Source organism: Heptranchias perlo, chromosome 28 (genome assembly GCF_035084215.1).
Source record: "Heptranchias perlo isolate sHepPer1 chromosome 28, sHepPer1.hap1, whole genome shotgun sequence".
In the NCBI taxonomy this organism is placed as follows: Eukaryota; Metazoa; Chordata; class Chondrichthyes; order Hexanchiformes; family Hexanchidae; genus Heptranchias; species Heptranchias perlo.
Genome location: NC_090352.1, coordinates 14,858,145 through 14,874,910, shown reverse-complemented (window position 1 = coordinate 14,874,910; position 16,766 = coordinate 14,858,145). Strand labels below are relative to the sequence as shown.

Genomic DNA, 16,766 nt, shown 5'->3' with positions numbered 1-16,766 from the left:
TTAAAACCCATGAACATTCACATTAGAATTGCACCAAAAATGTGGTAGCAGAAATGCTGCATGGCACTGCACTCACTTAGGCAGCTGTCTGACTATACCTTCAGTTTCAGCATGGAACTTAGGCGGCTACTTATCCTTACCCCTTGCTAATTAAATACTGGCAACCAAGTTGCAAGGTACTTTGCCGAATTTAGCTGTGTTTAAATACCGTTGATACAATCAAATGCCACTCTGTTTAGATGCTGGCAACGCCTTTCCATGGTATTCTTGAGTTTTTTTATTTAGAGTGGATGCTGGAGTGGCACGGTTTGTTACATTCATCTATCCTCAAATAAACAGTACTTTGGTGCAGTTACTGTACTGATTCCTCTAGGGAGATTACATCAGCGCTTCCAAAAGAAGACAGGTCAGATTGAGATAGAACATTATTATTCTTGCTGAGGTTTCTGGAAGTAAATCCTCAAGTACCCTAGTTTATATTATGGGAATTAGGCACGGATGCTGATGTTTGTCTTATTTTGCAGGTTTGTTCATGATGTGTCAAAACAGAGATGTCAACCAATTATTTTTATAAGTTGAAGCTCTGCCAACTATTAAAATGAACAAAGTGTGCAGTGTGGTAGGTTGTTCAATGTGACACCTTGGTGTCACTGTGCAGTATTGAATGTGCTTTACCAGAAAAGGATGCGAGTGAGCCTGAACATATTAGGGTTATATTTTCTTGCTAGTTTATCCCTAATCCATAGTCTTGACCTTGTTATTTCCAAATCAAGTTCAGGTCCAGTTTGCTATTTCTAAATCCTGATAACTGTGGTGAGCACCTCCAATGGCTAGTGAGTACGTTCATTACCCAGCGTAGTCAATCCCAAGCCATGCAGACCAGAAGTCCTAGATTCGATCTCCAATCTGTGGCAAGTTTGCTGATCTTGGTTGGGGTGTCACTAGGGTTGCTACAATTGGCCTTGATACCTGTAGGCAAGAGAGAGGATCAATCAGCTGTGATTCCTGTTCCTCATTGTGATTAGTTGGCCTTTTGTGAGCGAGCTAACCTTTTTTAGAATTGTCAAACCTGGATGAAGGGCTATGGCTCATAATGCTGGGCAGCAGCAATATTGAAACAAGTGATACACTGTGGATTTCTGTAATGGTGAGTTGTGCTTCTGATTGGTAGGAGGAAACATGCACTTAGTCCAATATACACATTCTAAGTTACTATTCGGGTTTGCATTCCCTCAGAGTTGTTTAGTCTATGTGATTCTGCTGCCATGACAGTGACTCTGGGTGTGAGGATGAACTGGACTGCTCATTTGTTGCAACAGTTTACAAGCCAAACTTTTTTTATGAAGTACTATAATCTCCAGGGGAGGGAGGCTTAGCTATGGGTCCATGTTCAAAATGGGCTCAGTGAGTCTTTTTAACCTCCACGGAGCCTGCTCCATGGGTTCACATATTGTACCTATTGTCGTAGCTTCCTCAATTCTAAGCATGCCGTGCATGTTCTGAGCTCAATATCCACCTTACTGACCGATGCCTGTTTTTGTTGACAGGGTGAGGAGGGGCCACCCAGTTTGGAGTACATCCAGGCCAAGGACCTATTCCCGCGCAAAGAGCTGGTGAAGGAGGAGGAGGACCTGCAGGTACTGTCTGCAATGATACTGCTCACTAATGAGAATTCCTCTATCCCCAGCAGAGTGTGTCTAGCCCTAGGGTGTGGCACAGCCTGCCTAGCTTCCTTCCCCATTTCCCACCCTACCCAAAGTAAGGCCCAGTGTACCCAGCTTCCCTTTTCCCCTTCCTGATGGGACTGGGTGATTCAATTTCCTTAGGTCCCCTTCCCTACAGAATGGCACAATATGCCATACATTGCACTTCCCTTCAATTTTACAGACCATGCAAATGATGTCAACATTGTCACAGGCTTCTTGAGCATACCTGTCCCAACACACAAGAAAAATCAAGTGTCAATACTACCTGTTGGTCACTCCTGGCTTATTCCACTGTATCATAAGTGACAGATTTATAATTAGAATACTTCACTCTGGTGTCGTTCATCCAGTACTACTGGGTGTTTTTCACTGTACAAGTGGACATAGTATGAACACCTCGCACATTTAACATTAGATTTTACACTATCCTAGTGACAGCACTGAACGAAAACTGCCTATAGTTCATGCTGAAGCTGTATATGGGATATACAAATGCCATTACATTCAGCGCTCTTGAATGGAAAGGGATCAGTGGCTCTTGTGATTGAGGTTGAATGGATTCTGATTCCCAGACTTTTTTTGAAATTCCCTTCATTGCTATTGTAAATTGTCTGAAAAAAAACTATTCAATTTCAAGCATCTCGTAATACAACTGCAGCAGTCTAACTCTACATTTACACTTCTCTTAAACATGACTATACATGGTCTGCTTTTGAGGCATTTTGCATTAGCACTTCAGTTTGCAATTAGAAAAAAAAATCCATTTGAAGTATTACTACAAGTAGAGGGAAAAGGCAGGGTTTAGAGTACATAGCTCCAGTTGAAGAACTAGCACAGTCATGAATTACTGGAAGATGCGATGAATTTTTCTCTCTGCTGCAGTTGGCCAAAGAAGTAAAATCCTGTTTATTACAGTTAAAACTAAATTGAGTGGGATATGATGGTGAGGATCTCCACAATATCCTGCATCTGCATCAGGATATCCATCGAGCTACTCTGAAGCTTTGGTCATCATATGGTTATGACCTTTTTATTCGTACCCTGTCTAATATTCAGTTGTGAGTTTGGCAGAAATTCCTGCAAGAAATCTAATGAGCTGACTGAAAAAGAAGCTGTTTGCAGTTGGTAAAATCCTGGATCTAGTTTCCTGAAGTGAAGAGTTAATTTACTCTTATTACCAGCGCCCATCATTAATCATGGCAATTGATTACAAGTTATAGATTGTAGAGTGGAGTTGGCTGAAGATGGGTAGATGCTCTGACCTTTTCAGTGAACTGGATGGGGCCCACTATAACGAAGAATAAGGAAAACTGAATTTGACCACTGTCAGTACTCACAGCTGCTCCTCTCTGCTAGACGTAGCATTTTAGATTCTCATTTTGTAGACTAGACGTGACTGTTATATCTGATCCATCTAGCCGCCCTTCTTCTGAGCTTCATCCATGCCTTTTCCCCCACCCACCCCGGTGTTGCTGTTGGGTTTCAACTTGTTCGTAGCCCTAAGGACCTTGAATGCCTTGATAAAGATTCCCCCCTCAGTCTTCTCTAATATAAACAAATTCAGCTTCTGTAGTCTGTCTTTGTAGTTCAGGTGTCTAATGCCAGGTATCAGATGGTTAGCCTTTTGATACACCTTTTCAAGTGTCATGAGATCCTTCCTATATTGTGGTGACCAGAACTGCACACCATACCTAGTTGGTGCAGTTCATACAGTAAGGCAAAATAAATGATATTTAGGTTGTTGAATGTTATATAAATAGTTCCGTGGCCATTGTATATGATTGCATCTCCCTTGTGTACTGTTTGGATCTTGAAGCACAATACTCCTTCAGCCATATGCAGTGAGAGCCACTTGACAAGCATTGTATTTCTGTCCTCGAGAAGTTTACCATGCCAAGTGATGGTGCGTTTGGGAGTTTGTTACGCTGCTGGCTCTGTACACGGTGCTGTGTAAAGCGGACTTGTCTTGCTATTTCAGCAAGGATTGTAATCGGAGTGAAAATCCCTCAGAGCGAGAAACACCAATTACTCTACAGTTATAGAACAATTGGAAGCTTACAGCATAGAAAGAGGTCATTTTGGACCATTGTGTTCATACTGGGTTTTCGCTAGAGCAGTCCCTATGGGACATGTTAATCCTGATGGATAAATGTTTAACAGCAATGATTTGTTATTGTAAATTATAGGGGTGTGTGTGATGGATGTTAAGCCACAATAATGTTCAAGTCTTCATCAGATGCACAGAGCTGATGTGATAAATACACATCAATTTGAAGATGCTGAATGGCTTTGTTAAAGAAATTGAAGAAATTGTTTCTCCCACTTAATCAGCTTTATTTGGGCTCCCCACGAGGAATGGCCAATTGGATGCCAGAGGATCACTGATGCCTGTGGAACGATACCCGAACATGAATCAGAGAGAGATTTGAAACCGGGGGTGGGTGTTGGGTTGGGGGAGTTTAAACCTGTGGAGAATGAAATGGGTGCACAGGTCAAATTGGAACATCATGCATTCTCTGATGTGCAGAAGTGTTGAACTAGCTTGGCCAGGCCTGCTAATTAATAATTGTGTGTTGGTATGCTTTCTGAGCTTTTCCAGTGGCGGCAGTTTTCACACCAGACTTGATGAATAATTCATGTTTTTCTGTCAGAACTCTAGTGTCTTCACGTCCTTTCCTGTACATGTACATTGGATACTACACCCACTATGGCAGAAGGTTGGATAGTTGATGCTGTATTTATATTGGAAAATCGCTTCCTGAAACAGTTCTCCACTTCAGCTGCAGCTTCCGTTGCTGTACAAACCTCCTGTGCATATTGCAAGGTGGCCCTGAATTCAAACAAATGCAAGTGTGTAGTTATTTTAAAGTCATTATTTGTGATTTAACAGCGCCATTTCCAGTGATTGGAGGAGGTCTGTCCAGGAGGGCAGACGTGAAATCACTTTACTGTGCATTCTGCTGTTATTCTTTGTCACTTCCCTGGCGTCCACTTGTTTGGCCAGGGGTGGGGGGGGAGGGTCTCACTCCCCTGGTGTTGGATTGATCAGGCCAAGAGACTATCCATGACTAGCTAGCTTGCTTTTATCACTGTCAGCCATCAAACTGTTTTTCCAGCCTCTGCCTCTGGAAAAGGAATAACTGAGTTTAGTCTTTCAAAGGAGATATAATTGTGTAAACTGTTTGGCTGCCCCCTTTACATTATAGGGATGCCTTCTGGTGCAAGTACAACATCATAGGCAACCCTGAAGCTTTAGCTATCCAGCCCCACTGTTGATGGCGAAAGTTAACCCCCCTCAGGAGCATCACCAACAAAGGCAAATGGCCTCCGCCACTGGCACTTCCATCAGGTTCACTATTTTGTTTCAGCCCGCTTTTCAAATTCACTTTTGCCATCGGTGGCTTGCACAGCCCTCATTACCTGACATTGAAGAAAGTTTGTACCCAGAATCAGAAATTTATGAGCATGATTTTGTTGTAACTCTGATGCGTAAGACTGCATATGAGGAACAGTTTTGTTGTTGAATCTACCTTGAATATACAACAGGCAAATTCTGCACCAAAGGACCAGGCTTGTATCGGAAGCTGTACTATAATAAAATGAGAATAGATGTATAGCACTGTTGCTGCTGGGATTTCCGTAAAGTGTGATTTCCTACATTACAACAATGACTACACTTCAAAAGTACTTCATTGGCTGTAAAGCGCTTTGGGACGTCCTGAGGTTGTGAAAGGCACTATATAAATGCAAGTCTCTTTTCTTTATTGTAAAATTTTTGTGATGTGTTCACTTGAATGATAGACTTTGTTTTAAACTTGGATTGTGCCTGGAGAGCACATTTTGAGCTACGTATCGCTAGGGTCAAGTACTGGTGGGTATAGGTTTGTCACTGGTAAAGGGGAATGATTTGAGTAACATTGTATGATACCCAATTCAGCAAACAAATTAAACAGCATTGACTGAGGTCAATTTTTTCTATAATGCATTGGTAGCAATACACTCAGTCTTATGCCACGCACTCTATAGAAATACAAACTGACTGTTGGTCAATCATTTGGTTATTCTGGTAAAATAACCGTGTGATCTTGAACAAGTTACGTAGATGTAATGGTAAAATTGCAAACATGCTGTGCTTATACAATTATGTGTTTTACCAGGTAGACTAGGAAAGTACTGCTGACCTTGACTGCTTCCTTGCTGTAAATAATCAAAGCAGTTGGAATTCCCATGGTTTAATTAAAGACCAGATTAAAACAGCATCTTCATGTGGAGAGGTGTAGCAAACATCTGCCAGCGGCTCATGGATCATCAATCTTTCTGACAGAACTTCCCCAAAACACACTGTAGGCTTGAAGCAAATGTCTGAGAGGTTCTGGTCAGGGGCCTAGGATGAGCAAGATTTGATCCCGCTGTACTTAATTTTAAAATGGGAATAAGTGTTTGGAAAAAAGAATGAAGTGTTTAGGTAGGCACTTCTAACATGCATAACACTTTACTATAGTCCCATTTCATTGGTACTAGGCTGTGGCCAAAGACCTGGTGCATTTTTAAAGAAGGGCAAGGGTTAAAAGGCAAAGTGCAGAAGAATTTTTATATTTAAAATTACTAGATTTTATATTTAAAGTTACCTGTACAGACTAGTTACTTCCCTACCTTCATTCCGTATTCCTCATTAAAAAGCTATAGAAACCTCTTATTGCAGATATGTTATGCAGTAGAATATCTGAACAGATCAGTTCCAGATTATAATACCTTTTTTCTTGTGGCAGAGTGAATAAAAGGGAATTTTACTGGGAGCAAATGGACAAGCTGTGCTAATGTAAAAGGGATTTTAACATAAGACTTAGAAATGCTGTTGAACATAGCAGCTGTCTGAAGTGCTACATGTGGTTGAGATAATGAGCCACGCTGCAGGGGTGCTAGACTAACCTGGAGCACCTGTCAAGACTGATAGGACATGGATTTATGTGGGTTCAGTAGAAATACAGATTGATGCAATACGGTAACAAGGTAAGGCTGGGGTTTATCCTTAATTCAATAAAGGTTCTATTCAGTTTAGTAGAAAAGTAGTGCGTAGAAGGGTTAGGTCATTCAATATCTCCTCTGGTAGCACTTTCTGATGAATATTGCAGTGTTACCGAACTCCTTAATGAAGGTAACTGACTAAACTGCAGCAAAATCACAGCTCATTGGCGACTGGATTAGGATTTGATTACTGAAATGGTGAGGTAGTGAATGAGGTAAGGGATTAAAGCAGTTCAAGGAATTTATCCAGTAACTATAAGCTTTGTTCTCCATTGAATATTCCGTACACTACTTGGTAATGGACTACGATTTGGAAGAGAATAGATATTGTGCTCAACATATTTCAGCCGTTGTGATTTTTTATAAATTGAGATAACTAGGTGAAAGATTAGAGCCCTTAGTTCAGGACCCCATCATAGTTAAAAGCAGTGAGAGAACTAGGTGAATGAATTAGAAGTGTTTGGAAAATGCTAAGCTTGTGTTTTTAAAAATCTGTAGACTTATAGGAGGAAAAGAAAATGAGGAAGGTAAAGAGTTCCAAAGGTCTGGGAATGAGTAGAAGACTTCAGTGAATCTTAGTATCAAGGCAGGTAGAATGCAGGGAGGAGTGCAGATTGGTTTAATTAACTGCTTGTGCAAATGGAGAATCACCAGGTTGATTGAAGGTGTAGAACACTGGCTGATCTTCATTGGGGTGACCATCCAACTGGTTTTCAAGGTTCACATGAGGTATGGTTGAGGTTCCCTCTTACTGAATGGTACATATTGCTGATTAGGGCAGTGTGTGTTTTGGACTTGATTGAAATTCATAATATTTTTGTTGACAGGAATCTTTGATTTGGTGGTGTAGGTTTTGGGTGATGCGAGTCTGCATATCATCCTCCTGACAGGCAATGTGATTGATTTCTTTGATTTTCACCATTGTAGCTGCCTCAGAGCTGACTGGCTCATGCCCTAGCACACAATGATACATGCTCAATGTCAGTGACATTGTGTCCTGCTCCAAGGATGGAGTTTCTTAAAGGAAAGAGATTGTATAGCTTTGTCTTCCTACCCGGAATGTTGAATTGAGGAGGATTTCTACCCCAACTATTTGCAGAACAAAAATAGACATATCAAAAAAACTAACCCTTTCACAGGTAGACGGTTGGTTCATACTCCATCCTTTATATTTAATTAATGCATTTCATGAGGTGTGTTTGAAAGCTGAATGGAAAAAGTGACCTGACACTAACAGAATGCCATGTATAAACACTGGGCAGGACAGCTGTAAATACCATTTGAGTTAAATTCTCCTTAAGACTTTTGATTGACAGTTTGTGGAGTTGAGTACCAGGATGTGCAAAATGTGAAGTCTTAGTAGACATTATGCATCTCTATTTATTGAGCATCTCAACAATGATGAGGAATTACTGCAGCAAGGTGCTCTTAAGCTTGCTTTCAGGCTGCAAGACATGGCATCCATAGAGAGATGCATAAAAGATGGACTTAGTTGAGCTGTATCTTGTAAATGTGATGAGATGACCATGTGAGAAATGAGCCAATGGCATAGACATGTTTTCATTATGTGATTTTGAATGCTTCCTACATGGGACTGAGTGTCTTCACTAGATGATGCATCAAGTGCCATGAAGAAGATAACAGTACTTTCATAAAATGCCAGTAGGGACTGTGTGATACGACAGCAACTTATGTTGGGAAGATGGCGTAAGATTGCAAAAAAAGCATGGAGACTTCCAGAAACCAAAATGCAGCAGTGTTGGTGGAACAAATCACTATTGAGCTGTCATGGTTCTGTGTAACATGATTAGACTCAGCCAGAAGATTAGAACAGGAGCTTGAAACAGACGTGTGCTGTGAACTAAGAAATTCTTAAGCTTTTCTACACTACGATAGCAAAATGGTACATTTTATTGATGGCCAAACTTAAATGTTTCCTTTTAGTTGATAGTTGTATTTATCTACTAAAAAAATTATCTCTTAAAATGAATAACTGTGTTGCTTTTGAAATTTTATGTGGTGTTCTCAATTTAAAAAAATCATTTTTTGTGTAATTTTGGGGGTTTGCAAGGATGTTCTGAAATGTTTAATGGGCCCCTATAGATAACCCCAATGAGCAGATTATTAAAATATGGTGAAAGCTGCTTAAAGGTACGGAAGGATTGTTATACTCACGAATAGACTTATAAAAGGCTGCTCTAATGGATTGATATGGGCCTCGGGTTTACCTGGTAACAAGCCAAGTTTTATCCTCTGCACGTTTTGTAATTAATTATCTTTTGGAGGAGGTAATTGTCCTGCACAGATTGAGGGGGGACACCTCTGAATTTCTAGAAGGACCCTCCTTATTTATAAAACTGATGGATGATAATGACCCAGTAGTTGTTCAATGGATCCATGACCCGCATGGTTGGAAGCTACATTGTTGCATTGACCCTTCCTGCCACACCGTAACTCTAGTTTTATCAGTTTTCCTCCCATCTCTTTGGCCACTGCTGTTCACCTCCCTCATATAGCCCAGGTTCAAATTGGGAAATTAATCATGGGGAGAGAAATCATGTCCTATTACTGGTGCTCCCGGGCACACTATTCTGCGGGGCAAAAGAGGTAATTTGTGCAGTGCTGGCTCTGGAGGCACCCATGAATGACAGGAATGTAAATAGGCGGACACAGTTTAAGCTGTGTTGGCTGGCCTGTTTGGACTTTCCCCTGCGATGGGAAAATTTCAGGCCAAAACAAGTCACGATCTGCATGTGGATTTTCTGTTCCAATTGCTATGAAATTTGGAAAGTAACATAAACCAGGCATTTTCCTCATTACCAGGATCCTGAGAGACGAGGCTTCCACAGGCTGCACCATTGGCACTGACCCCTATCTCGGTGTATTTTCTGCACTCGTGAAAATATTATCCTCATGGATCCTTGAGCTTTGTTTCCTCAAGTTGTGTAGAAATTACAGAAGTAAAAACTGAAGAAGGTGATGTGACAAATGTCTCCATGGCATTGAAAGCATCTAAGTCTCAAGGGCAGTGACCGTTAACTGAATAAAACTGATTGTGAGAAGCATAACTGGTTATGGAATCCTTGAATCTCTTCTCACCGCCTCCTGCCCCCCTCCCTCTTCTCACCGCCTCCCCACCCCACCCCCAATATTGTGGTGTTTTTGCCCTGAAAATTATTCAATGTGTCTACTGTTTGTGGAACCTTGTGCAAAAATTAGCTGCTACTTTTGCCCATAAAACAACAGTGAGCACACTTTAAAAGTACTTAATTGGCTGGAAAGCACTTTTGAGATGTCCTAAGGATGTGCAAAGCACTATACAAATGCATGTTCTTTTTTATTTCTAGAAGTGCTGTCAAAGTATTAACTGCCATGTTGGACATGGTCTCTATTGATCATGGCATATCCTGTGACATCCTATAATCCATGAACTTGTGCTCCAGCTATTGCATTCCCTTAACTCTCACTAAGAACTTTTGAAAGAAAGAAAATCTTAACTGTCCTCTGGCTACTGACATCCAGCAACTGAACTTTAACACTGCTGCTGGTGAGCTTCTTCTCATAGTCTGAAATGCTTGGAAAACATACATGGACCTCCTTATAGAAGTAGGATGTTCCAGAAGTGCTCTTGAGGTCCACTTTCCTCATGAAAGCTGTGCTGCAAAAGTGATCGGGATCTTCACCCTGAAATTGGTCATGGTTGCTCCAGTTAAGAAGAAATGGGTTTAACAGTAGCCTGGATGGCAGAATACTCTGCAACTGTTCCCAACAACATGTCGATATATTGCCACTATACAAGTGTGGTGCAGCACAGACGGAGGTCTTTTAGCCCAGTGGCACAGACACAATGAGTTGAATGTCCTCCTCCTGTGCTGTGGATTCTAAGAATAGCAGACATATAACTTATGAGTGGATCTGCAAGGATTTTAGCCAGCTTGAGTGTATTTCTTCTTCGCTTCCTCACTTGAAACAAAGCAATATTAAAGGGAAAGAAACTGCTGTACTGTTTGGTCACCTTTGCTCAAGTAAGTGAGTACACCCATAGAGGTTTACAGCACAGAAGGAAACCATTCAGTCCATAAGGTCTGTGGTGGTTCTGTACTAGAGCAATGGCAAACTAATCCCACATCCTCGATTTCTCCCTCATTGCACCACTTATCTTCCTCTCTTTCAAATGATACTCGTATGCTGTGAAATCCTCTTTATCACCTCTGAGTGTTTCCTTTCACTTGGGAGTGTAGAAGAGCATAGTTAAAGAAAATTAGTGCTAATTGAAGCAGTGAGTGATGAATCAGCAAATTATCTTTACTGAAAATGAGGTGCCAACCTCGTGAAGCTAGAACACAGGACTACATGCATGCTGAACAGCAGAAACAACATGCTATAGACAGAGCTAAGCGATTCCACAACCCTCGGATCAGATCAAAGCTCTGGAGTCCAGCCACATCCAGTCGTGAATGGTGGTGGACAATTAAACAACTAACAGGAGGAGGAGGCTCCGTGATCATCCCCATCCTCAGTGATGGCAGAGTCCAACACGTGAGTGCAAAAGACAAGGCTGAAGCGTTTGCAACCATCTTCAGCCAGAACTGCAGAGTGGATGATCCATCTTGGCCTCCTCCCGATATCTCCATCATCACAGAAGCCAGTCTTCAGCCAATTCGATTCACTCCACGTGACATCAAGAAATGGCTGAGTGCACTAGCAAAGGCTGTGGGCCCCGACAACATCCCAGCTGTAGTGCTGAAGACTTGTGCTCCAGAACTAGCCGCACCTCTAGCCAAGCTGTTCCAGTGCAGCTACAACACTGGCATCTACCCGACAACGTGGAAAATTGCCCAGGTATGTCCTGTCCACAAAAAGCAGGACAAATCCAATCCGGCCAATTACCGCACCATCAGTCTACTCTCAATCGTCAGCAAAGTGATGGAGGGTGTCGTCGACAGTGCTATCAAGCGGCACTTGCTCACCAATAAACCTGCTCATCGATGCTCAGTTTGGGTTCTGCCAGGACCACTCAGCTCCAGACCTCATTACAGCCTTGGTCCAAACATGGACAAAAGAGCTGAATTCCGGAGGTGAGGTGAGAGTGATTGCCCTTGACATCAAGACAGCAATTGACCGAATGTGGCACCAAGGAGCCCGAGTAAAATTGAAGTCGATGGGAATCGGGGGGAAAACTCTCCAGTGGCTGGAGTCATACCTAGCACAAAGGAAGATGGTAGTGGTTGTTGGAGGCCAATCATCTCAGCCCCAGGACATTGCTGCAGGAGTTCCTCAGGGCAGTGTCCTAGGACCAACCATCTTCAGCTTCTTCATCAATGACCTTCCCTCCATCATAAGGTCAGAAATGGGGATGTTCGCTGATGATTGCACAGTGTTCAGTTCCATTCGCAACCCCTCAGATAATGAAGCAGTCCGTGCCCGCATGCAGCAAGACCTGGACAACATCCAGGCTTGGGCTGATAAGTGGCAAGTAACATTTGCGCCAGACAAGTGCCAGGCAATGACCATCTCCAACAAGAGAGAGTCTAACCACCTCCTCTTGACAATCAATGGCATTACCATCGCCGAATCCCCCACCATCAACATCCTGGAGGTCACCACTGACCATAAACTTAACTGGACCAACCACATAAATCCTGTGGCTACAAGAGCAGGTCAGAAGCTGGGTATCCTGCAGCGAGTGACTTACCTCCTGATTTCTCAAAGCCCTTCCACCATCTACAAAGCACAAGTTAGGAATGTGATGGAATACTCTCCACTTGCCTGGATGAGTGCAGCTCCAACAACACTCAAGAAGCTCAAAACCATCCTGGACAAAGTAGCCTACTTGATTGGCACCCTATCCACAACCCTAACCATTCACTTCCTTCACCACCGGTGCACCATGGCTGCAGCGTGTACCATCTATTGGATGCACAGCAGCAACTCGCCAAGGCTTCTTCGACAGCACCTCCCAAACCCGCGACCTCTACCACCTAGAAGGACAAGGGCAGCAGGCACATGGGAACAACACCACCTGTACGTTCCCCTCCAAGTCACACACAATCCCAACTTGGAAATATATCGCCGTTCCTTCATCGTCGCTGGGTCAAAATCCTGGAACTCCCTTCCTAACAGCACTGTGGGAGAACATTCACCACGTGGACTGCAGCGGTTCAAGAAGGTGGCTCACCACCACCTCCTCAAGGGCAATAAATGCTGGCCTTGCCAGCGACGCCCTCATCCCGTGAACAAATAAAAAAATATATTTTAATTGTAATGGAAACTTTACCTCTCAAAGTACTGGTCAGCTACTAGTTTCTTCACATAAATCAGTGCAGTTGCAGCTTTTTGAGCACTCAGTTGTATCAGATAGCAAGAACGTTTAGATGCTGTCAACAATGTGTGACTGAATCAGCCGCCCACTGCAAGTGCGAATTCCTGATCTTGAAACTATCACAAGATCAGGAATTCTTGCCTGCAGTAAATGTTAATATCTGATTAATGAGCAAAGAAGTTGCATCAATTAGGAGTCAGGAGCAAATTTAGTGCAGAGCAGGGCAGTTTTGTGTAGTGGGGGAAAAGGTAGAGTATTTGCTGGTTCCACAAAACAGTGCAGCTGTGATTTTGCAGTGGCCTGGCTTCTTTATCTCAGTATTGAGTAACAGTATGTTGTACAGTGAATGTGCTGTACAGTTTTAACTTTCTGTTGTTGTCGTTTACAGGTACCTTTTCCGGTACTCCAAGGTGAAGGTGTGGAATACCTGGGCCGTGCAGATGATGCTGTAATCGCTATCTCCAATTACAGGCTACATATTAAATACAAAGATTCTTTAATCAATGTAAGCAGTACTTTATTGGATGCCATCTTAAATCTGCCATAACCTTGTAACAACTTAACCTGCCAGGTGTTTGAAATTTTGAGTAATTGGATCAGATGGAATTACTGCACCTACTATCAAATTGAGCTGTTAGTTTTCTGTTTGCAGTCACCACCCTTCTGTTCATTCACTTGGCAAGAAAAGGGATCAGACTCTTCTTCGTGGAGCATTTATAAATGCAACCATTTTACTGAAAGGTAAAGGGTTAGGGAGAAAGGAGGAATGAAGGATAGGAAGGGGAGGGGACTTCCTTAGATGAAGAAGGCTAGCCAAATAATTTAAGTGGACTAATTCCTACATGGAAATTATATTAAATTTATCATTTCATTTAGATCAAGTTACAGTGTAGTAATGCATCTGATGAGTTGGTCTCCTATGGCACTGTTCATGGATCAAAATAATAACGTTTCTTTTCCTGTACTCTGTCTGCTCATCTCCCACTCTCGCATTTTGTGTTTTCCCCACTGTTTTTGTTTGTTTTGGTCTCTCTTTACTCTAAGCCCTTCTTTATTCCCCGCTCTTTCTATATACCTCTTGCATACTTTCCCTTACTGCCTGTGTTTTTTTTTTCTCCTTCTCCCTTCTCACCCACAGAGGCCTAGAAGCAGATAAGCACAGAAATAATCACTCCTGTACACTGACCTCACTGCTGCCTGAGGTGCTAGCCCCACTGTACCCACTAAGGGTCTGGCACACTACTCCCTTCCTGAGCTAGCTCATTTGTAACTCACTAAAAATTTCATTTTCCATAAACCTTGCACCACATTTATTTACATCTGTGTTAATTTTCCAATTAAGCAAATAAAAATCTATAATTGCACTTTTCCCCAATACAGAGCTATGCACACTTATGTGGTTTATAAGGTGGGGACCAAGTTGTCAAATTAAGCAATGTATTTAGAAAACAAAACCAAATTTTGGAATGTACTAGACTCGGCACCTATATAGTGAGGCGGTTTATATGATGTTGCCCATACTGAATGCATTGACTGTTTTGAATCTAGTCAACCAAATATATCATTTGTTTAGCCTTAAATGAGTCCAAAATGGGCTCAAAGTGCACCAGATGACCTAGATCTTTCAGAAGTTGGTGATCTGGGATGGAGTGGGGAAGCTGGTTGCAGAGTGACGTCATGCTGGGACAACATAGATTTGGTCTTAGTAACCAAGTGATCATGGTTACCACACAGCAATCAGATATCTGGAAATCGGCAGGCAACATTTTTATATAAATATAAATGGTCTGGCAGATAGAAGAACATATTCAAAACCATATGTAAAATCTCTTTTAATACCAACTAAGTTTTATATAATGGGAGGTTGTTGGTGATCGGAACAGAAGAATACATGGGCAACATCTCTTCTGCCCATAAGAAAACATGGGCACCGTTACTCCCCTCCCATTCAATAGACGATAAGGATGTCTGGGATGAGGAAACACAGCCACCTGTTTATCTTATGCAAATTGTTTAGATAGTTTACCTCATCACTAAACTGAAGAGACTACAGTTGCTGATTTAAATGATACAGAGAACAAATTTGCTACCAGCATAGAGTAGCATCTCACTGTAGGTTTGTATTGGTTTAGTTCCATATATTGCTGTGTGATTGCACCCATTCTGACAGTGGTTCTGGTGTAAGGAAGTCCAAACGTTGATGCTGTCAAGATGACTCGAGCTACTTAGGTGTCAGCCTTAGCTCAGTGGTATCACTCTCACCTCTGAGTCAGAAGGTTGTGGATTCAAGCCCCACTGTAGAGACTTGAGCACATAATCTAGGCTGATAACAACAAGAACTTGCATTTATATAGCGCCTTCAACATAATAAAACGTCCCAAAGCACTTCACAGGAGCGATTATCGAGCAAAATTTGACACCGAATCACATAAGGAGATATGAGGACAAGTGACCCAAAACTTGGTCGAAGAGGTTGGTTTTAGGGAGCGTCTTAAAGGAGGACAGAGAAGCGGAGAGGTTTAGGGAGGGAATTCCAGAGCTTGGGCATGGCCGCCAGTGGTGGGGCGAAAGAAATCGGGGATGCACAAAAGGCCAAAATGCAGAGTTCTCGGATAATTGTAGGGCTGGAGGAAGTTAGAGATATGGAGGGGAGAGGTTTGAACTCAAGGATGAGAATTTTAAATTTAAGGCGTTGCTGGACCGTGATCCAATGTAGATCAGCGAGCACAGGGGCGACAGATGAACAGGACTTGGTGCGGGATAGGTTACAAGCAGCAGAGTTTTGGATGATCTGAAGTTTATGGAGGGTGAAGAATGGGAAGCCGGCCAGGAGAGCATTGGAATAGTCCAGTCTGGAGGTGACGCACGTATGGATGAGGGTTTCAGCAGCAGATGAGCTGCGATGGACGATGTTACGGAGGTGGAATGGAACAAAATGAGAGCAGTCCCACTCGGCTGAACAATGGAGGAGAGCCGTTGGAGGAGGATGGTGTGGTCAACCGTGTCAAAGGCTACAGATGAGTCAAGATGGACGAGGAGGGATAGTGCACCACAGTCACACTCACATAGGATGTCATTTGTGACTTTGATAAGGGCAGGGATGGAAACCTGACTCGAGAGGTTCAAACATGGAGTTGGGGGAAAGATGGGCAAGGATTTGGGTGGCAACAACACTTTCAAGGACTTTGGAGTGGAAAGGGAGGTTGGAGATGGGGTGGTAGTTTGCAAGGAGAGAGGGATCAAGGGTGATTTTTTTTTTGTAGAGTGGGGTGATGACAGCAGATTTGAAAGGGAGGAGGACAGTACAGGAGGAAAGGAAATCTGTAACGATATCATCTAGCATAGGCGCCAGGCAGGGACTCGGGTGGTTAGCAGTTTAGTGGGAATAGGGCCGACAGAGCAGGAGGTGCGACTCATGCATAAGATGAGCTCAGATAGGGCATATGGGGAGATAGGAGAGAAACTAGAGACAACGCATTACTGAGGGAGTGCTGTACTATCGTATTAGACGTTAAACCTCTGTCTCTCAGTTAGATGTATAAGATCCCACAGCATTGTTCGAAGAAGAGCAGGAGAGTTCTGGTGGCCTAGCCAACATTTATCCCTCAAGCAACACCTAAAACAGATGATCTAGTCATTTGTTTCATTGTTGTTTGTGGGAGCTTGCTGTGTGCAACTTGGCTACCATGTTTCCTACATTACAACAGCGACTA

The 16,766-nt window shown here is 42.6% G+C and overlaps 1 protein-coding gene across 6 annotated transcripts in view; it reads left to right on the top strand.

Moving 5' to 3' along the window:
- The window catches only part of mtmr4 (myotubularin related protein 4), a 112,095-nt gene that overhangs the window by 30,181 nt on the left and 65,148 nt on the right, over window positions 1-16,766 (top strand). For 5 of the 6 annotated variants that reach the window (XM_068008101.1, XM_068008103.1, XM_068008104.1 and 2 more), the window contains exons 3-4: window positions 1,548-1,637; window positions 13,442-13,558. In XM_068008101.1, the coding sequence (XP_067864202.1) occupies window positions 1,548-1,637; window positions 13,442-13,558 (207 nt within the window). The remainder of the gene's footprint in view (window positions 1-1,547; window positions 1,638-13,441; window positions 13,559-16,766) is intronic. The other variant, XM_068008105.1, reaches the window with a different exon arrangement.